At 29.7% G+C, this 23,777-nt stretch overlaps 1 protein-coding gene across 1 annotated transcript; it reads left to right on the forward strand.

The window, feature by feature from the left end:
• Window positions 1-21,248: 21,248 nt before the first annotated feature.
• On the forward strand, window positions 21,249-21,548 carry LOC135963880 (uncharacterized). The gene has a single exon (XM_065515880.1). The coding sequence runs from the start codon at window positions 21,249-21,251 to the stop codon at window positions 21,546-21,548; it is 300 nt and encodes a 99-aa protein (XP_065371952.1).
• Window positions 21,549-23,777: the final 2,229 nt, after the last annotated feature.

Genomic DNA, 23,777 nt, shown 5'->3' on the forward strand with positions numbered 1-23,777 from the left:
CCTTATACATATGTATGTTTGTATGAATGAACGATGTAAGAAAAAGCTAAATCAATTCCATTATATTGAAATATTTCATGTATTTATAACGAACAACAATGAAAATGATTAATAGCTATAAAATAGTTTTCCTACATACTCGTACAAGTACTTACAATCACTCCTGCCAGTGGCAAAATGAAATAAAAAAAATAAAAAAACTACAAAAAGCGTAACTAATCGCAAGGGTAGTTGAATTCGAAATGACCGGTCATAAGGACTAATATCAACATCTATGTATGTGTACAAGTGTATGAGTATGTGTAAGTAATATATTTATGTACATTAGGGTGACACCGTTTGATTGGAGTAAAAATATGGGGTGGATGTTCCCAACTGAAATTAAAGTTTAGTTTGTTGGAGGAGACCATTTCTCAGAATTTGTGTCCTGGCGTCAGTATTTGGTAGCTGAATCAAAGAATGAATATATCCTTTTTAAGGTTATTATTTTTTTATCATATTTCACGGAAAGGAAACATGTGATACATGTCAAAGGTATTTGAAAGGCACTTTCATTGCCGTATCTGAATCCTCGTGCAATTCCAAAATTATCCGAAATTTTGTAATTTTTTGAAAACATTTAAAGTTGTTCGAATGTTTTTGGTTTTATTATTATTTGAATCATACTTAATAATTACTTTAAATATTTCTATGTCAAAATTCAACAACTTAAATTTTTGCAAAAAAAAAATACAAAAGTTCGAATACTTTTTGGATAATTTTATAAACCACATTGCAAGTGCCTTTCAAATACCTTACATATGATACCAATATTTCACATGTTTCCTTTGAGAGAAATATAAAAAAAAATCATAAAAACCTTAACAAATTACCTTTTTATCCTTTAATCCAAATATCACCAAATACTTAACACAGATCAAAATTGTTGAAAAACGGAATCTTAGAATGAATTAAACTTTTATTTTATTTAAGAACATTCACAACTTTTCTTACGAGGCCACCCTAATGTACATAAATGTAGTGGGTTGTCAAAAACATATAAAACTTTTAGTTAAAACAATGTTTTTGGCGATTATTTTTTTAGTTTTACTGGCCAAAAAATAAATATCATGTATTAAACACTTCATAAATAACGCATAATAAAGAAAAAAAGATTTATGTCCTTTTGGTTTTTTTCTTTTACAGAATTCGGCTAAAAATATTTTCGTGTTTAATAAAAATCTTTGCTTCTTTGGAAATAGAATACTTATGGTTCCTTTGGGAATATTTAAAAAAATATATTTATATATTAGAGGTACATACTCGTATATAAAAATTAATACTTTATTAGAAAGCCATAAATTAATATACTTTTGATTTATCACAAGCTACCAATTTCGTTCGAAGTGTTACCCAGATGCTATTTCGCACCATATCGGAAGGATTTAGCATTATTAGTCTGTATCTATAGTGGACAACTCGACAGCTAATTTGGATTCAGAATTTAGCTTAATCCGTATTTACTAATGGTGTAAATTTCAAAGATTCAAATGCTCCTGATGTGTTGGGCATGAGACATCTCAAGACAATTTTCAAGTAACAGTGTAGGAAGTACTTCACACCATCTGATATTCTTATTGTATATAGCGCCTACATGGACGATTCTTCAAAGTATATTTTCGAGCTTCTCGATTTCTCACGCGATATTGCGAACGTGCTTATCGCTGCCAGTGTCTATCTATTGATTCGATGGAGCATCGTCGCAATGTGGGTTGTGTTTCACTGTTCTATCGATACTTCAATGGAGTGTGTTCTGATGAAAACAGGGAACTTGTTTTCGAGCTTCTCGATTGCTCACGCGATATCGCGATGGTGCTTATCGCTACCACTGTCTTTCTGTTGTGTTTCACTTTTCTATCGATACTTCAATGGAATGTGTTGCGAAAGGGAACTTGTTCCAGATACCCTCAGCATTTTAAGTAATACACGTCTTAAACAATAATATTATTTAGTAAAATAAACTTCCGACTGAAGTCTTTCCTGTCACTTGCCAATGTAGGAAAGTTCAAATCGAATGTTCTCAAACACTGCTCTCTCTTTCATAAACTATTTTTTAAGTTTTAACACAATACATGAGTAACGGTAAATCCCAGAATTCTGGTCAAAGATTCTGTCAATGGTCCTATATATCCACAAAGATGATTGAAAGAACAACAGCCTAGAAGTTTGTATTGATGTTGAGAAGGTGAAAGAATTTTCATTTTCTAGGCTTCAATGTAAAATCGTTTCCAGCCATCTATATCCTAATCGGCCCTGGCGTGCAGCCTACTGGACATTTGTCAAACGTCTACAGACCTGCTTAAGAGAATAATTATTCGTCTTACGTCTATTTATACAGCTAGCAGAGCAACAGATTGTTGACCTGCTCAGATGATGAAGAAAATTTTTGAAGAGAAAATAGCGGAAGAATTATTGGAATGAGAAGAGTCACCATCATCCGAAGTTTTGCCTCAGGCACAAATGAAGCGGCTAAAATATCTTTCATTTTAGCATGTTTCTATGCATTACAAATGATAGGTAGTGCATCATGGAGTTCAATTCCTAATCAATCAGTTTTCATCAAGGAATTTTAAAAGAAAAATTTCTAAATAAATAAGTTTTTCTATTTCATTTGGTTACGAATGTGCAGGCTGCACCTACAATATCTATGAATCCTTTCGTCCTTTATGTCCTTTAATAAATTTTTTATTCTACTGTTTCTTCCAGAAGCATAAAAAAAATATTTTTTAAGATTTCCAATGCTTGGTTTTTCCTTGGGACTGAGGCGAATATATAGATCTACTTCGTATCTATCTTCCATTGCTCTCTTTTTGGCAAGCAAATCATAGATTTGTCTCTTGTTAAGATATCATAAATACCTTGTTAGCCAAAAGTATAGTCGGGTTGCAGCCTCAATTAATATAGATATACATATGTGTATGTCTCAACTCTTTTGGAGTAAGTAATTCCTATTACAACACTAATGCTTATTCAGCACTGTCATTTGATCTGTATGAAAGGTCTTGACTGGTATTATAACAAAGTTGCATTCCAATAGGTCATCGTATACATACTTTAAGTATTACATTTTACATCAATAAAACTCAACGTCATTCAAAAGAACCTGCGGGAAATTTGGGACAATTGCCTAAAGCATACTCGTCGCCTTGACTTGTGCAAATAGAAGTACTATACAAAAGGTTACGCATCGTGACTGATATAAGCTAAAACAATTCATACAAGATTTCTTTCACATTTGTTAAATTTTTCTTTAAAGTTTATTGTTTTTTATGTTGATTTTTCTTTTGATTCCTTCATTTCAATATGATTGCAACTTTTCATAAAATTCAAGTTGGTTTTAACTATTAAAAATTATTTCGTAACTAAAAATATCGACTTGCAAATAGTCTAAAGGGAGTTAATTACACTGTGCAACAAATTTCGAGTCAGCGCCGCCAGCCTCAACAACTCCAATGCGAAATGAAAGTTCACCATTAACTTAACAAAACTGCCAATGGTTTTTGAAAAGTTAGTCCCAACTTCAAGAGGTTGTGCCATTTTTTTCACTATGAATGAAAATTGAAAAAAGAACCTAATATATAAAAATATTTAAAATATAATTTAAAGGAAAGGAAAAAATATATTTTTCCACATTGGATTCAATGCAAGAATAAGTACGCTCAATTACATTCCATTAAATATTTTTATATATTTATAAGTTTTTTTTTTCAATTTTCACTCATAGTGTAAAAAATGGTCAAAAATGGCCCAAACTCAAGATGCCAAAAAAATGAAATTTGAGCTAACTTTTCCAAAACCATTGGCAGTTTTGTTAAGCTAATGGTGAAATTTCTTTTCGCATTGGAATTATTGAGGCTGGTTTTTCTTGTTGCACAGTGTTATCGTATAATAATATAAACTTTATTTAAAATAACGTTCACACACTAAGGACTCATCTGTCGTTTGTTGCTGGTTAAGTGCAATTTGTAATTAACGCATACGAGAACATAATAATACTTATAAACTTCTGAAGTTAAGTGATAAAAATGTTAAATATTTTTGGTTAAAAATTACAAACATTTTATGATGTTGACACCCTTAAGTTTGAAGGAACATAAAAAATTACATTAAGCATAAAAAATAAGTGAATCTTTTAACAAAAAAATAAATAAAATTTTTAAACAGTATTTTTAAAAACAACTGTGACCTGATGTCCTGTGTGGATGATGTCCTTTAATGTATGTATGGCCATGAGAATGGATGGCCTTAACAACAAACAGTCTGTCCCAACTACAAATCATTTAAATAAACATAAATAAATATGTACTCGTAAATAAATAGCTAAACTTGGCCACACAATATGTTTTCAACAATCATCATAATTTCGAACATTTGAAAAATGTTAAATATTTAAGCACAAGTGTGTCCAACCAATGTTACCATACTGCTGCCACAACAAAAAATATTTACTATGTAGAACAATGAAATGTAATCGAACGGAAGTTTATACGCACCGCAATAATACAATAGCACAAAAACATCATCAGGCATTTGTGTTATGAACCGTTAACACAGTCATTGTAGAATTCTTTTTTTTGATAAATATATATTTTCCTTTTTTTCTCTCATTTGAATTTGACATTTAGTTGACAGCTGTGGTCATGATGCTGTTATTTTTTCCTATTCAAATCCTTGTTTATGTGGTGTGGGGGTTTTTAAATGTGAATTTTTACTGCCGCTGTTGTTGCAGTAGTATTGTTCCATTTGACGTTTGGTTTATTAATCAGTTTGGCCTGGGGGTAAGCAGACATCTGAAAAAAAGACTAACCAGCAATACGACCTTAGTGACAAAGAAACTGAGTAGTGGTGCTCTTAAGCTAAAATATACAGAAGTGGGTAGGATTATTATTTGGTTAATGTAGTATTGTTGGAGCAGATTTAGGTGCACACTATAAAAGTTCAAAAAAGCATAATTTTAGAAGGACTTTCAAAAATAATTACAAGTAGTTAGGAAAAGCAGATTGTAGTTTTTGATATATGAGGAGCCACAGAACAAAAGGTACTTTTTTGAAAATTTAAAAATTTTGGGAAATTGATTTTTACTAGAAGATTTCAACCCAAATATTATAAATAGCAATATATCAAAAAAAACGTTTTTTCCAACTTAAAAATATTTATACCAAATTACTTCTATTCAATAGGCGATACATTCGGCTATCTCAAACGGACATTAGGTCGGCTCTCATTTATCCGTTGTGTGAAATATAGGATAATATTTGCGACTTTGATTTTTCAAGAGAATTCGAATTAGACGCCGTAGTTTGTTTAATAATATAAAAACAATTGTTTTTAATTTGCGGATACTTAGCTGGAGTAAAAAACTATCGTATAGATAAAAAATTTATCAGTAAACTGAAAAAAAAATTACTGTATGAATTATGTGAAAATGGAAAAATCACAAGTTTATATTTTGCTCGAAATTTTGCACACTGGGCGAGAACTTCAATATCGATAGATATTTTGTTCGGACATAAATTGAAAAAATCTAAAAAAAAACTGAAAAAATACAAAATTTTTAGTTTTTTTGACATTTCGCTATAGATATCTCAGAAACTAAGCATTGCATTGGTAAGCGCCTCGGAGGAATTTTAGATATTGAAGTTCTTGCCCAGTGTGCAAAGTTTCGAGCAAAACTCTTCAGTCATTTTTGTGCCATTTTAAAAACAAGCGAACCTATTTGTGGCATTTTTCGATTTTTCACATGGTGAACCGAGATTGATGTATGATAGCAATGTGAATAGATCATATCAATTGAAAAATCTTGAAAAGGCTCTAGGGGCCATTGGCTTTAAGTATCCCGTTCTAGTATTTATCCACCAGATCTCTGATCCTACCAACCTAATGTACCCCCGTAATGTCAGAAAATTAAAGTTCGCTAGAAATCACTAAACTTTTGCTAACCTTAGAGAAAAACATTGGTCTTCTCGAGACGAAAACATTGATATATCATACATTAAGATCCGACTGAAAATGACAAAGATTTAACGAAAAATTTAAAAATGCGACATCTACATTCGGCAAAAAAATTAAAAAAAAATTTTTTCGTAACAGCCTTGCAGTAATACTTTATATTAGGATTTCATGTGAAGTGAACAAATTGTTAAAACCGATGTCTTCAGATCGGGATGAAATTTGCAGCAATGTTAGTCATATTTGATAGTACTTCACACAATTTGGATAGTAGTTTATACAATTTTTCAACAGATCGGTCAAGAACTCCCTGAGTTAGAGGGGGTCAAAATTTTACAAACAGGTGTTTTTTCTCATCCATGTAACTTATTATCTATTACTCTTAGCAAAATTTGTTCCAAACAGTTTAGATAGCTATTTCTTCAATCTTTGGAAAAAAAATTAAAAATAAAAAATGTTTGACTTTTTTTTGCAAATTAAAAAAAAGAAAAAAAGTTTTTGGTTTTGCAAAAAAAAAAGTCAAATATTTTTAATTTTTATTTTTTTTCGAATGATTGATGAAAAATAGCTATATAAACTATTTGTGACAATTTTTGCTATATATAAAATTGAATAACACTGAATAAACTCGTTTGATATTAATAAACCTAATTACAAAAAAACAGATTCGGTGTAATATTTATTACTTTTACGTATAAATTTCTTATTTTTTATTTTTTTTTTCACCAATTATCTGTTTCACCAATTATTGTAAAAAATGACCGCAAGGTGGTGGTAATGTCATTTTTCTTATAAATTTAAGAAAATACATCTTATTTGGATTTTTTTCGAAGTTGGTACATTCAGAAAAAATGTAGACCTAACACTCCTGGATAAATTTGTGGAACATTGTCAAGCCTAATTTTTTAAAAATAACGGTATCTTTTCGAAAAATTCAGAAATAAAAAAGTCGTAGAACAAACATTGTTTCTGATACCCCAGAGATTCTCTTTCAACAATAAAAAAGTTCTTTTTCTCAAAAAGTCGATTTTGAGATATTGCTAATTATAAAAATAAAAAAAAATAATTTTGTAAAAAAATTCGAAAAAGTACCTTTTGTTCTGCGAGCATTGTCTTTAATTTTCATGAATTTTAATTAACCCAACAAAAACTTGGTAATGACTTGCAATTACTGAACAACTACTAAACTGCAAAAGTATCAGGTTTATTTAAAGGAAATAAACCACCGTTTTTAAAAGGTAAAAACGTAACAATATTTTGGTTCTGACTCACTGTGAGCTGGAACAAGAATAATATAATTGATTTAGAATACATCAAAATATCGAAAACTGTTGCCCGTTTTGTAATCATTGCTGTGGGATTTTAGAGCATTTAGCCTAAATTCGAATTTTGATACAAACATAGGTTAAATTCCGAAGAGCCTAGCGAAACCCCTATTAGCACAATATATTAGACGTTCTCTATTCTCAAACTATCCCTGTTGAGATGCTTTTCAAAAAAATAAAAAAATCATTATAATTTCCTAATGAAACTTTTTTTAGGAACAAAGATTAATAGCGATTTTTTGTCCAAAAACAAAAAATTAACGTACTTATTCTCAACACTCAAATTTAAAATCGATTATTTTTGAATTCGTTCAAGATATGTATGATTTTATTTAACTAAAAGGAAAATTTTTAATAAAATCCGTCATAAATTGTGTCCAATATTATGCACGATTCCATACATATGTATATATATGGGTTATTTCATGTCAAGTGAACCAACTTTTGAAATCGATGTCTTCCGATTAGTAATTTGCACCAAGACATTTTGGCCAAACTGGTGTTTCTTCTTATCCATTTAACCTATTGTTCTTAGCAAAGTGTGTCCCAAATAGATTAGATAGCTCTTTCTTCAATCTTTCGAAAAAAAAATAAAAAAATTTTGACATTTTTCCCGTAATCAAAAACTTTTTTGACTTTTTTCAAAATGGGTCCTTTTTTCTTCTCAAAAGAAAGCTTAGAAATTAACCTTGAAGACCTATTTTAGTGGAATGCGCGTGCGATATCTATCAAAATAAATATTTTGAAAATCAAGACATACAATTTTTAACTTTTTCTTTTGCAAAATCTACCTTTTTTGTCAAAAGGAGCCCTATTTTAATTTTTTTGTTTTCCTCAAAAGATAGCTTAGATCCATTTCTTTAAGAGTTTTTTGGTCACTTTGTGGGATGCGAGTGGGATGTATATCAAAATAAATGTTTTGTAACTCAAGACATAGAATTTTTGAGTCTCTCTCTCTTTTATTCCTATGTGAAATTTTATGTTCATTAGAAATGGAAGATTTATTTCCAAAATATGTTGATATGAAGATTTTTTCATAAAAATAATGAATTATTATGTATTTAATAGTAATTAAGGTTATCCTCAGTTAGGATGGATTTTATTGCATTACTAAGTTTTGTTTTCGTTTATCAATCATGTACCATAATTAATTCTTTTTCTAAAATTCCCAAAAATATTTTGGTGTAAGTATTTTTTGTGCCAACTTTTTTAATTTTCGTTATTCAAATATATTAATGGTGTTAGAAAATCAATAATAGTGCACAAAATGGGACAATAATTGCTTTGATAACTTAATTGGAAGTGTGGAAAAAAATTATATTAATGTACAGAACATCTTCTGGTGCTTATTCGCCAGATGCGCCCGATATTGTTCTATGGTAGTCCCTTGGTGTATTGAACTAGTGAACATGATACCTGGATCGTTCTGATAAAAATCATAAGTATTCACATCAAAAATACTGAAAACTGTTCGATTAATATAATATCATTTTATAAAACTGGTTGTTAATATCAGCACATTAAACTCAAACTTATTGCATTCTGTAGGGTGTTAATTCATAAAAGAAATATGACAAGTTACATTTTTTTATTATTTTTTAATTTTCAAGTTCATTTTCTCTCTATGAGTTCCATTTTTTTTGTTTGTTTGCAATCTACCGCATACAATGCAACAAACAACATTTGGTCTTTAACCACCAAAACCCTGGAAATAAACCAACAAACACAGAAAAAAAGTCAAACAAATGTCAGACGCGTGTTAATCAAGTGTGAATAAATGGCGCAAAGATTAGAGCAAATGCAAATAAAGAAATGAACAAAAAAAAAGCCGAAAATTTTTCACAGAAATATTACGGTTAAAAAAATAATAAAAGAAGAAAAAAAAAAGAAACTGATGATGGCTGGATAACAGGTTGAGTTCACAAAGTTTAACATAAATACCGCAACCAAAAAGTAAACTAAAATAGCATTTATGATTAAAATACTCTTTAATGGATTTTTAAACGTTTTTTAAAAGTCTACCAAAATTATATAAAAAATGTATACCTTTTCTCGTACAAAAAAGGTATACTTTTAGGCTTTAGAGAAAAAGAGGTATAATTTTAGGCATTTATTACGAAAGATTATTTCCGTTACATGTTAAAGAAGATAAAAGCTAAAATAAAGCTTTAAAAACTGTTTAGCTGGTATTTATCAAAGTATGTATAGTATATTTGTTTTGGTATTGTTACATAATCCTTAATTTTGTTTAGATTTCAAATAAAAAATCAAAATTTATGTAAATTAACTAAATAAATTTTATTATCACAATATCTTGCCACATCTTAACCACAGACAGTCCAAAAAAAACATCGAAACAAAACGCCTCTAACAATAAGAATCCTTAAAAAATAAAGTAATTGTTCTTTTTGTTTCGAGCCTTCGTATGAATAACTGCCATTTGCTTGTAAACATCTTAACTTTAAACTTTTTACCCACTTTTTGGGTTTAACAATTTGGCAGGCAGGCCGGATGACAGGCAACCACCCTCAGGCGTCTTTTGTTTTCTTGTTAAGTGTGTGTTGATGATACTATTATCTTAGATCACCATTTGTGGTGATCTAAGACTTTAAATATATTGGCTTCGCCACAAGCTGTCAACAATGTCTTGTCATCTTCAACATCAAGTTGGTGGTATTTTTGAAAAATGTCCTTTTACTGCTCTTAACGCAATAGAATCACAAGATGACTGTCACAAATGAAATTATTTTATTGGCTTTAAATTCAACGCATTGTTTTCTTTGAATGTTAAATCAGCAGTTTTTAAATGTAAAAAAAAACAAATCTCTTTTTAATACAACAACACAATAATCTTAACATTATAACACCCATTCAAACATTCTGACAAGAGGTCTCTGTTTAGAAATTCACATAATTTGTAACGTTTTGTTTCCAAAGATGTACTTTATGGTGAAGTGTACTTTTTGGCTTCAACATTTCTATTGCACTGTGGGACAGAATTAACATATTTTGAAAATAAATCTGCCATTTCTAAATGGCTGATCCGATTGAGATAAAATTTCATATAGGCGTAGCAGAGGAGTATTCGAGTATAATTTTTGATGACTCACACCCTGAGGAGAGGCTAATAGTAGGGCACCTCGGGTATTCTGCAAGTACTTACCACTTATAAATAAATAGTTACTTTAATATAACTAAAACTAGTTACAAAGATAACTCGGCCTGAAAAATACTGCAACCATTTGGGAATCTAAAGGACATTCTTATCCCAAATTCAGGAATGTATACACCACCGCCCACTCTATCCCCCTTTTTGGATTCATATAGCCTCATTGAACCAAGTGAAAGACCATCAGCAAGTTCTATAATGGATGGGATTGAGAAACCGAAGTTCCACAGGAAGAAGGGTTTGGGGGTGCAGTAATCAATATGATCAGGAAGATTTTGAATACTTCCTATTATGCTAGCATGTCCATAGGATCTATATTTCCATGCATTACAAGCGTGGAGCCTATCTAGTTTCGCTCCAGGCCACAATTCCCCTAGGGACGCAATTGCTAGTACAATTGCGTTAGTACACGCTAGCAGTTTTATGGGCCTTGATCCCAGCCAGCATCATCATTTTGAGGGGATGGACAGGGATTATCTTTGAGAATTTTCCAGTACACCCTGGCGGATCATCACCCATTTTTCCTGGGAGATAGCCCCGTCTTCAACACTCCTGTCGATTATGGCTCCTACTAGCGGATTTCGAGCAACCTCACTGTATGGGCTTCTAACCACACGAGCATCTTGCTGTTGAATCTGCTCCTACTCCGAACGTTGCCGAATAGGCGCGACAGATACGGCTTGGGCCGCTGCTTCTGTACTGGTGGGAGGGTGGCATTTGTCCAGCTGAGCCAAACAGGCATTAGCCCAACCTAGAGCAGACAGTTCGTCGCTAGTAAGCGTATCGACAAACCTGGAATTATGTCGATCGATTATGCGCAAAGCGGCACGCCTTTGAACGAAGGCCCTCCTTTATGTTTCTTTGCGAGAGGCGGCATTCGTTGTTGCCGTAAAGCGGGCGAGGTTATGGAAGTTGGACCCGACTTCTGGTTCGACGATCCAACCTGTAACGGTCTCGCGGGGACAACTGTCTTTTCGATAGTGTCCAAAACAGGGGTAGTTGCAGGTTTATTACCAGCGAGGGCTAAAGCAGCTTTGAAGGTCCAAGGGTACCTTTCTTCAAGCTGTCACCAGAAGGTAGGACAGTTGAAGAAGGTTGGACAGTTGAGAAGGTCGGGCAGTTGAAGAAGGTTGGACAGTTGGAAAGGTTGGACAATTGAGAAGGTCGGATAAATAATAAATAAGTCATTATACGACTACTTCTAAGTATTGCAAAGCATGTAGAAGTCATTGAAAAGTAATTTATTAAGTAATGAGAAGTCATTGCCATAATTGGTTAAAAAATAAATAAAAGAGTGATATGAAAACAGTTGCAGCTATTATTCTTTGTTTCATAGAAAAAATCAAATGTGGACTTTATTGTCAAAATTCCATCTATAATTTCCATATATTTTGGATAGAAATAGTGAATAACACTTTTTTGTTCACAATATTCTTCGAACAAGTAATAGTAACAGAGTTACAGATCAGAGTATTAATATTCATAATTCAATAAAGAAAGACTCCTTCAAAAATTTGTATTTCATAACATAATATGTATTTCTTTTAGTTTCTGATGAAGCAAGGAACCTTCTAATCCATAATTTTGAAGAAACAAGTCCAAAACCGGAAACAACCCACCATAAAAAATATGGGGTGTATATTGATTTTGTCATTCCATTTGTAATACTTCGAAATATTAATCGTAGACCCTAAAAAGTATATATATTCTGGCTCCTTATGAAGACAATGTAGCTATGTACGTCTGTCTGCCTGTTGAAAACACGATTGGGGCCAAACGAAATGAGATAGCTGGCTGAAATTTTCCAAAAACTCCCTGTTGATAAGGTTTATTTGGTAAAATGGGCAATATCGATCAATGACTTCACTTTCCCCCATACAAATATCTCCCTTGATACTGTTTGAGCAGGTGATAAAATTGGACATAAACAAGTTTTATATAAACCTAAATATTTCTACCAACTTTTGTGAGGATTGGTCCATAATTGAACCTACCACCCATATAACCACTATATCAGAATAAAATTTTAATGTCACATATTGATGGCAGGTATACAAGATTGGTAGCGAAAAAAAAACCTTTTCTACAAACAAATTTAAAGAATTTTTCTTTAAAAACGTATTCCTTCATAGTTTTCCCCTACTTAACTTTCAAATATATTAATCATCAATCATTTGTCAACCATAAAAATAAATTTCGTTACGCTTAAATTATATAAAAACATATTAGAGTTTTCCTCAAAGAACACAAAAACTTTATGGTATTTTAAAATGACCTTGTTGCTGTTGTTAAGTCAAAGTGAAATGGTGGGTGGAAAAATTTTATAATGATTATTTCATATGTCCTTTTTATAAGGACTTTCTTCAATAACGGTTATAAAGATCATCAATGGTCATTCCTACTTTTTTTTTTCTGAGAAAAAACTGTAATAACTTTTGATACCCATCATACAGCTGGGTTTGATGATGATGTCGCCGAATGTTTCCATATAAAAACAGGAGTAAACAAACCCCCACAGTTTATACATATAAAACCCAGACACTCGTAAATATATTTTAGGCTGGTTTCGTTGAAGCATTCATATGTGAACATTTATTGGCAAAATATTATTATTTATGACATTGTTGTTCACTTGAACTTTTCACCAAAATAATAAAACGACATTTTTAAATTGCAATAAACAATTTTTTTACTCGTCTGTAAAAGCAAAGCGAACTTAAATGATTTATGATGATATTGAAAAAATGAAGTAAATTTTTATTGAAGGTAAATCTTAAATTTATAAATTTTTGGTAATTATTCGAACTTTATATATATACATAATTTGAAAGTAAATTTTGAATTATTTAATTTATTATTTTATTTGTAATTGCAAAACTTTACATTACTATTACATGTAGTTGAAAAATGTCAATTACAATTAAAAAATTAAGAAAAAGTAATAGTAATATAACTAAAAATGTTATGGTAAAAAGAATTATTTTTGTGAAAAAACTTGGGTTACAATTTTTAGAATTGTAACATCTTGCAGTAATATTTATATATTTATAGAAGGAGCTATCGGAACACTCATCTACACTGATCGAAAGTCCATTTGTCTTTAGTTATTTGTCGAATTTTAGAAACAATACAATTTTTTTAAGTCATTATTACTTATTTAAATTTGAAATTATGAAAATTTAATAAATTTAAATATGAACATTTATTCGTTTTATTCGATCATTCTACATAATTGTTCGAATTATTCGTTATTCGAAAATGATAATTTTTAAATTGTTCGAATAATTATTCGTAAGAAATTATTCTATTTATCGAACGATCATTAGTCGAATGAATTCAATACTAATTACTAACCAATCATAATAAAATTTGGTGACATGAATTCCGTATATATAAAACTTATTTGGAGAAAAATTTGTCAAGATGCCTATATAAATTAAATATTTATGACCGATAAAATCCCATTTCGGGAGGACATTTGTATGGGGGATAGGTAAAATAATGCTCCGATTTTAGCCAGTTTCAATAGGCTAAGTCCTTGGGCAGAATAAATTATATGTACCAAATTTTATCGAAAGGTATTCTGAGTCGATCGGTATACTTTAGACTTATATTTTTGGCTGTACTTATCAAATATATGAGAAAACATGAATTTTAATTTTGATGTTTACAACAAAAATACAAAAAATAACTGATTTTTTTGAAAACTGATATATTACTCAGTTCAAAAAACACGGATTTTGAGTTATGACGTTGTTGCAGCAAATAGGCGATATGTTTACAAAAATGATCTCAAATACCTTATTTGTTGTTTTTTTTATGTTTTTGTACACAAAATTCGTTGTTGTATTTTCAATTTAAAATGAATATATAAATTATTCGGTTAATCAAATAATTTTAAATTAACCGATTATTAACCGAATAAATCTAAACCTCGATTAATTATTTGCTCGATTAACCGATTAAACCAGAAACTCGATTAATTGAATACCCTAGTATTTAGAAAAGATTTTCAAAATTTTTTATTATCACATCAAAACAAACAGCAGTTATGTGTAAACTTAAATAATCTTGTCTTGATTGTATTCTTATTATTGCTATAGTCATTATTCATGATATTTTGGGTTTATAAAAAAGAACTTGTTTTTTAAACTTATTTATGAACATTTAAATATAATTAATATTAAAATTATATCAATATGTAAATATCTATCAGAGCTGTAAATGAATCATTCTTTTTTGATTTTAATTCATTATGAATTAGCTAAATTTTGAATTAATTCATTGAATTGAAAAAATGAATTGAATGAAATTTGAATCAATTCAAACGAATTAAGCAGAAATGAATTTCAATTCATTTCTAATTCAAATGAATTTGTAAAAATGAGTTGCAATTCATTTACAATTCATTTGAATTGAATTCATTTTGAATTAATTCAAATGAATTAGAAAAAAGAATTAGCAATTCAAATGAATGACTCGAAAATGAGTTGCAATCAATCAAATTCAAGAGCAGATCTCTAGGGGGAATGAAAGATTTCTCCTACCAAAATGAAAATATCCAGTACAAAAATTGAAAAGCCTTGACATATATACGCGCCTGATCAATGAAAACATGGTGTTTGGAGTTTATTTCTTCAAGAAGAACTGATTTTTATTTTGAAATACGCTGAACGACAAAACATATTTAATATTCAAGAAGCAATTAATAATTTTTGAAATTTTGTGACCCACGACCACCCAACGACAAACTTTTTGCTAATGTTTATATTATATTTATTTCAAAAAAATAAAACTATCTTCCAAAAATAATCAAAAATCAGGAAAAATAACAATGTATGTAGTTCAAAACACAATTGAGTTTCATAAATAAGGCTAATTAGATTTAATTAGAATGCATTTGGAAATGAATTGCTAAGTTTTTTTCTAATTCATTTGAATTAATTCAAAATCAATTCAATTCAAATGAATTGTAAATGAATTGAATTAATTCAAAATCAATTCAATTCATTTGAATTGGAAACGAATTGCAATTCATTTTTACCAAATTCATTTGAATTAATTCAAAATCAATTCAATTCATTTGAATTAGAAACGAATTGCAATTCATTTTTACCAAATTCATTTGAATTGACTCAAATTTCATTCAATTCATTTTTTTGTGTGAATGATTCGCGAATTAATTCAAAAATGAGTGATTCATTTACAGCTCTGATATCTATCTATGTATACATTTGTTTTTGTTTTTTATCATTTGTTAATTTTTAATAAAGAAATTCCCATAATTATGGGATTTACCCCAAAGTATGTGTAATTCTCTTTATATTACTTGATTTTGGATTCATCAAGTAAAATAAAACATATTTTTTGTTCATTGAATGAAACATATATTTTTTAGAAAGGTTATGTTGATTGTTTCCCAAATATTCGTCACAATTAGGGTTTTTAATTTTTTTTTACGTTCCCGGCTACCCGCCGGGACCTTGAGCAAACTTGCAAAGACTGACTGACCTTGAGCTTTATCAATTGACATTGCAAATGCTAAGCAAATAGAAAACTCCAATCGATTAAAATCAATGGCATTTCCGAAGTTATAATCGGAATACGTGAATCAATACATCTGTCCCTTTATACTTCCCAGTTATAAAAGTTATATAATTTTTCATCACATATATGGGAGGTACCACGCCCACTATTGCTATTTTGCCCATTTTTGGCCTAAATAAGTAGTTCATACAAAATTTGAACGCTTTACATACTACAATTATACAGATAGATATGAATTTTAGTATTTAGATTGTTTGGGAGGTGCCACGCCCACTATTTTAGTCCGCCCATTCTTGTCCTAAATATTAATATTGATGGTAGAATATAAGTACAAAATGTATGGATTCTCTTATTGTATCCCTAATATATGGCATTTTTTAAATAATCATCATATGGGAGGTGCCACGCCCTCTGTGGCTACTACTCCCATTTTTGCCGCAAATATTTAAACAAACAGTGGAATTGCTCATGCAAAATTTGAGGACTATAGCTATTATAGTTTCCTAAATATTTGATTTTTAAAATTAACTTTGTATGGGAGGTACCACGCCCACTTAAAATTTCCTATATATAGCCTATAGCTCCTTCCAGACATACATAAATATGCTGTAAAAATTTCAAGCTAATCGGTTCAGCCGTTTAGCCGTCTATAGATCCCAAACTAATAATAAGAAACATACATACAGACACACATTCACTTTTATATATATGGGGGATTTCATGTCAAGTGAACCAACTTTTGAAATCGATGTCTTCCGATCGGGATGAAATTTGCACCAAGGTTAGCTCTATTGGATAGTAACTCAGACACAATTTTTCAACAACATCGGTCGAGAACTCTCTGAGTTATAGGGGGTAAAATTTTGACAATTTGGTCAAACAGGGGTTTTTTCTTATCCATGTAACTTATTACCTATTGTTCTTAGCAAAATGTGTTCCAAATAGTATAGATAGCTATTTCTTCGATCTTTCGAAAAAAAATATTTAAAAAAAAAAATAAAAAATTTTTAATATTTTTTTTCCGAAATCAAAAACTTTTTTGACTTTTTTTTAAAATACGCTATTTTTTTTTATTTTTTTTTTTTTCTTAAAATAAAGTTTAGATATTTTCCTTGAACACCTACTTGGTCGCTTAGTGGGATGCGAGTGGGATATCTATCAAAATAAATATTTTGTAACTCAAAACATAAAATTTTTGACTTTTTTTGCAAAATCAAAAACTTTGTTGACTTTTTTTTTTCAAAATGGACCCTTTTTTAATCTTTTTTTTTAGGTCAAACAAAAGCTTAGATATTATCCTTGAAGACCCTTTTGGTCGCTTAGTGGGATGCGAGTGGGATATCTATCAAAATAAATATTTTTTAACTCAAGACTTACAATTTTTGACTTTTTTTTTTGCAAATACGATTTTTTTCCAAATGGGCCCTTTTTTTAAAATTTTTTTTGTAGTCAAAAGAAAGCTTAGGTCCATTCCTTTAAGATATTTTTAGTCCCTTAGTGGGATGCGAGTAGGATATCTATCAAAATAAATATTTTGTAACGCAAGACATACAATTTTTTAATTTTTTTTTGCAAAATCAAAATTTTTTTCCAATATGGGCCCTTTTTTAATTTTTTTTTTTGCTCAAAAGAAAGCCTAGGTCCATTCCTTTAAGATATTTTTAGTCCCTTAGTGGGATGCGAGTGGGATATCTATCAAAATAAATGTTTTAACACAAAAATTGTATGTCTTGCGTTACAAAATATTTATTTTGATAGATATCCTACTCGCATCCCACTAAGGGACTAAAAATATCTTAAAGGAATGGACCTAAGCTTTCTTTTGACTACAAAAAAAATTTTAAAAAAAGGGCCCATTTGGAAAAAAAATCGTATTTGCAAAAAAAAAAGTCAAAAATTGTAAGTCTTGAGTTAAAAAATATTTATTTTGATAGATATCCCACTCGCATCCCACTAAGCGACCAAAAGGGTCTTCAAGGATAATATCTAAGCTTTTGTTTGACCTAAAAAAAAAGATTAAAAAAGGGTCCATTTTGAAAAAAAAAAGTCAACAAAGTTTTTGATTTTGCAAAAAAAGTCAAAAATTTTATGTTTTGAGTTACAAAATATTTATTTTGATAGATATCCCACTCGCATCCCACTAATCGACCAAGTAGGTGTTCAAGGAAAATATCTAAACTTTATTTTAAGAAAAAAAAAAAATAAAAAAAAATAGCGTATTTTAAAAAAAAGTCAAAAAAGTTTTTGATTTCGGAAAAAAAATATTAAAAATTTTTTATTTTTTTTTTAAAATATTTTTTTTCGAAAGATCGAAGAAATAGCTATCTATACTATTTGGAACACATTTTGCTAAGAACAATAGGTAATAAGTTACATGGATAAGAAAAAACCCCTGTTTGACCAAATTGTCAAAATTTTACCCCCTATAACTCAGAGAGTTCTCGACCGATGTTGTTGAAAAATTGTGTCTGAGTTACTATCCAATAGAGCTAACTTTGGTGCAAATTTCATCCCGATCGGAAGACATCGATTTCAAAAGTTGGTTCACTTGACATGAAATCCCCCATATAGAAGATAATGTAAATTTGGAATATTATAGTCAAATTTCATAAAAAAAGAACTTACTGTTATAACCATTACATATCGGAGCTTCGAATTAATTAAATTTGAGCTTAATTCAGTAAAATCTTAATTCGTAATTAAAAAATGTCATCTTTTAATTCCATTAATCCAATCTTCAAACGCTTTTATTTTAATTGAATTAATTTTAAAGTTAATTAATAATAGAATTCATTTAACCATTGAATGATTAAATTTTCATTCATTCAAATCCACTACAAATTGAGTTAAAATGTATTTTCTTCATTCAGTTTTGTTTTGCTTTTAATCATTTACAAAATGAATTGGAAAAAATTGACTTATGCCTTTTTTTAGTGACAAAAGTCACTATTTTCTACAAGCTTGTGAAGTAGGGTGCACTATAGTTATTTTTCACGGCATTTGCCTTATAACGAACAATCGTTGATTATCTTGTAGTCTAATAGGACAGGCGCGGATCTAGGTCAACAATTTGGGGGAATAAATTAAAATTTATTTCACATTTTTCTTTTCCATATTAAAACTTTTTGGTTTTGGGGAGGGAAATTTCATTTTTTTTTTTGGAATTTTATTTTTTCAGTGGAATATAAAAATTGATTTGAATAAACAAATTTCATATATTTAATATTTATAATCATTTTTAGTGTAGAAGTATAATTTTGCTATCTGGAACAGTTTTGACAGATATAAAAGTATTAAATAGTCTACGACATATTTTTAATGAAATAAATCGAACAAATTTAAGACCAACAAGTAAGAGAGCTATATTCGGTGTGCCGTATCTTATATACCAAATTAAAAATTTTAAATATTATTTGGTAAACCAAGTTGTGTTTTAATTGTTTGTAAAAAAAATGTTTTTGAATGTTTTTCTAAATTTTTTTTTTAAAAATTTTAAAATTTATTTTTTTTTTGGGTTTTTTTAATATTTTTTTTAATATTTAGCGAAAAAATCTTTTGGTGAAAAAAAATTCGGGTTAAAAAATATTTTTTCCGATTTTGACCCATTGTAGGTTTAACTTACTATGGTCTTATATACGTAATTGCCAAGGTCTTTGAAATATCTATCATTAGATATAGGGAAAAAATAGGTCAAAAATCGAGGTTATCCTGGTTTTTTCCTTATATCTCAGCCATTTGTGGACCGATTTTCTCGATTTTAGATTTTCTCGAAGGTGAAGGGTATAAACTGAGCCGGAAGAATTCCGGAGATATTGATGTTATTTGGGGGCTTCGGAAAGTTGATTTCAACAGACGGACATGGCTTAATCGACTCCGCTGTCTATAAGGATCCAGAATATATATACTTTATAGGGTCGGAAATGAAAAATGTAGAAATTACAAACGGAATGACCCTTCACGAAGGTGAAGGGTATAAAAACTAAATTAGGTACAACATTTAAAATTTGCATTTTTAATCTTCATTTAGCAGTTATTAGAAACGAGAAATTTTTTTTTAATTATTAAATTTCCTTTAAAAAAATTTTGAAAGTGGGAAATTTTGTATTTGAGATATGCATGAAATGTCATGATTTTTTTGATATTCATTTAAAATGGTTTAACGAAAAACTCGAAATTTTAAATAAAATGTGCAACCTCTAAACGTATTTTAGATGGCGGAGAACAATTTTAAACTTATGGAAAATCAAAAAAAGTTGAATGTAAATGTCAGCTAAGAGTATCCTAAATCCCAAACAATTGTCTAACAAAGTGTTTATATTTGGTACTTTTGTTCTAAACCCGCATAGTTTTAAAAAAAAGACCGAAAATTTTTTTCTACTTTAACAAAACAAAATACAAATTTATCACCTAACGTTCCAGTTATTCAGTGGTACGAAATAAAATAAAATGAAAACCTATTGCAACGTCGGGTATAAAATTGCAAATTATTCTAAAACTACGTAGCTTGTTTGTTTGGATGTATCATAATTTATTTCGAAGAGCGTAGAACTTAAGAGGATACCTATATACGAATTTGGAAACAACTTTTATTTACTTTCTATATTTATTAATTGTTTATTTTTATTTTTATTTTTTCTCTATAAAAGGTGTCAGTGAAATCGTTCACTGATTGTTTTCTTTAAAAATCCCCTTAAAAAATACTGGTCATGCCAAAAAACTTATTCGGCAGAGTAGAATTAAATCTTTGCTACATAAATATTTTTTCGCTACGTATGTATATTCACAGCATACTTGACACGTAAACTACTAATTCAATTACCACAATTAAATTTAAGCATATAAAAATGCAATATATTTTGAAAATACAAAATTTCCAAAAATGTAAAAGTCTGATTTTTACATAATTTGAGTTACGAACTTTTTCCTAGTTGCCACAGAAATCCATATTAAAATTAGTCATACTGTGTGCCCTCATAGTTTGAATGAAGATTGTAAACAGTTAATCTAAATAAATATTTATTTATATGTAGGTATAAATAAATGTAGTTTGCTACCAACGAGTTTGTGAAACGTCTATGATACTTAATAAATGTACTGATAACACACCTAAAAATTTAAATTCATATAAATATATACGACCTGTTGAGATTTGTGTCAGTTGATATTTTAAATTCTAACAAAACGTTCAATACATTAATAGCTAAAAGCTAGTGATTAAGATGCGCAAATTATTTATTGTAATATTTATGTGCGTTTATTTGGTAGTTGCCACTTACTGTGCCACAAACCTTGAGTTGGATGATGAAAATGAGAATTTGAATAGAAATCAAATACTCGTTCGTGAAAAGCGACAATTTGGTTATGGTGGCTATGGAGGATATGGTGGAAGACCTGGTGGTTATGGAGGATATGGCGGAAGACCTGGTGGTTATGGTGGATATGGTGGATATGGCGGAAGACCTGGGGGCTATGGTGGTAGACCTTCAGGATGGTACCCCGGTTTAGGTGCTCGCGGTTAAAAATTTAATTGTAATAATATTTAAATTATTTTGTACCATAATTTATTTTACTCACACATTCTTATTTAAGAATTTTTGTTTTATTTGTAATCATCAAAATAAGATAGAATTTTCTAAATATGGCGAAAACGTAAATATATGTTCATATATCTACAATATATTTGGGTGCGTAGCCCTTATTTTGCAGATTTTGGAATTTCGATGCTCCCATGTTTAAAATTGTCATCTAAATAATTTCGAGTTTTAAACAATTTAATAATGAAAAAAATTCAATAAAAATTTTCATTGTATGAGAATTAGACACACTGAAACTTTGTCATACCTTAGACAACACTAATGCAAAAGCATTCTACAAATTATGACAACAAAATATTAAAAATAAACATATTTTGTTTGCATCTTAAATATATTATACTATGAGCACTAGGGTGAACAGATCTTATATGGGGGGAAAATATGTCGGAATCTTGTACGTCTGGACCCCACAAAACGATTCCCCTTTAAAGATATTGAGATAGCCGAAATTTGAGCTCGATTAAACGACGCACAGTGGTATATGAAAAAAAAAAGTGGGAAATAAATCTGTAACTTCTAAACCCTTACTTCGATTTGAATGAAATTTCACATGCTCAAAGGGGAAGTGTTGTCGAGTTTAAGTTTTGAATCTGGGCCTCATGAGCCCACCAGGAGCTGGGCCAAGGGTCTCCAAAGTAGGACACCTCGGGTATGGTCAATTTTAAAAATGATACTATTTCTTCGTTTGTGTTCCGATTTCAAAAAAATTACATATATAGAATCTTCTCATTGAGCACTACATAAAACCGTAGCTATGAATTATTTCTTATAGATTAGGAGATATCCGCATTTGAAAATTAAATTTTCAACATTTTTACCCACCCTACTCCAGTTTTTTGATGACCGCGGTTCCAAATATTTACCGATTTTTCTTTTATAGGATTAACAACAGATGTATATATCAAATATAGGAAGAATTGTTTAAAAACCATGACTGAGTCCAAAGTTACATGCATTTGAATTAAAAAAAATTAAAGCATGTAGGCAACATGCTTTTTTATGAATTTCTATGTTAGGTAAATTCTCAGCGAGTTGTTTAGTTTTCCCTAATTTATTTGACACGTAAAAAACATAAGGTAGACATGTTATATATCAATGGATAGAGGATTTTGTCTACTTTTTAAAAAATTATATATATTTTGACAATTAAAAAATTCATGGAATACTTTTTTGAAAAATATGACAAAAAATGCTTTTTATTGAATTTTGCATAGATACAAATTTTTCAAATTGAAATAATTTTTATTTATGAATATTTTTTAATAAAATTTCACAGTTATGTAGATTTTTCTATTCAAAATGGAAAAATAAAAACAAATTTTGAAATTTGTTATCAAGTATCCCGCAATTCCCCAAAAAATCTTGAAAAATCCCAAAAATGGGATTTTTTTGTTTTTTGGCTACAATATCCATACCAGGGGCGGGGTTATCGGAACCCTTTACAAAATAATTAAGAACTTATTGGGCCATCTAAAATAGGTTACTATATTTTGATATCGAGTATGCGATTTGAGAATTTTTGCCCTAATGTTGAATTTTACATAAAAAATAGTCATTTTTTGAATGGACCTGATCCCGTCGGTATCAAAAATTATAAATGTTTTTTACATTTAAAATATTTGGCGTAAAGTTAGCTTTTCAAAAAGTACAAATTCATTATACATTCTCTTAGAAATTTTTTAGATAACTTAAAAAGAATAAAAGTACTTTTTTCCCAAAAAAATTGCGAAAAATCGCCTTTTTTTTAATTGTTTTTAAATTCAAATGAATATAACTTTGGACTCAGCCATGATTTTTAAACACTTCTTTCTTTATTTGATATATAGATCTATTGTTAATTCTATAAAAGAAAAATGGATAAAATCGGGGAATATTTGGAACCGCGGTCACCAAAAAACTGGAGTAGGATGGGTAAAAATTAAATTTTCAAATGCGAATATCTCCTAAGCTATAAGAGATAATTGATAGCTACGAGGAGGTTTTATGTAGTGCTCGACGAGGAGATTCTATATGTGTAATTTTTTTTGGGAACCACTGGTCCCGCTCCTGGTGGGCTCATGAGGTCCAAATTCAAAACTTAAACTCGACTACACGGCGTAAGGGTTTAGAAGTTACAGATTTATTTCCCTCTTTTTTTATTCTCATACCACTGTG

The sequence above is a fragment of the Calliphora vicina genome, chromosome 1 (assembly GCF_958450345.1).
Source record: "Calliphora vicina chromosome 1, idCalVici1.1, whole genome shotgun sequence".
Classification (NCBI taxonomy): Eukaryota; Metazoa; Arthropoda; class Insecta; order Diptera; family Calliphoridae; genus Calliphora; species Calliphora vicina.

Coding starts and splice junctions, on each gene's coding strand:
- LOC135963880 (XM_065515880.1), top strand. CDS start 21,249: ATGCGCAAATTATTTATTGTAATATTTATGTGCGTTTATTTGGTAGTT.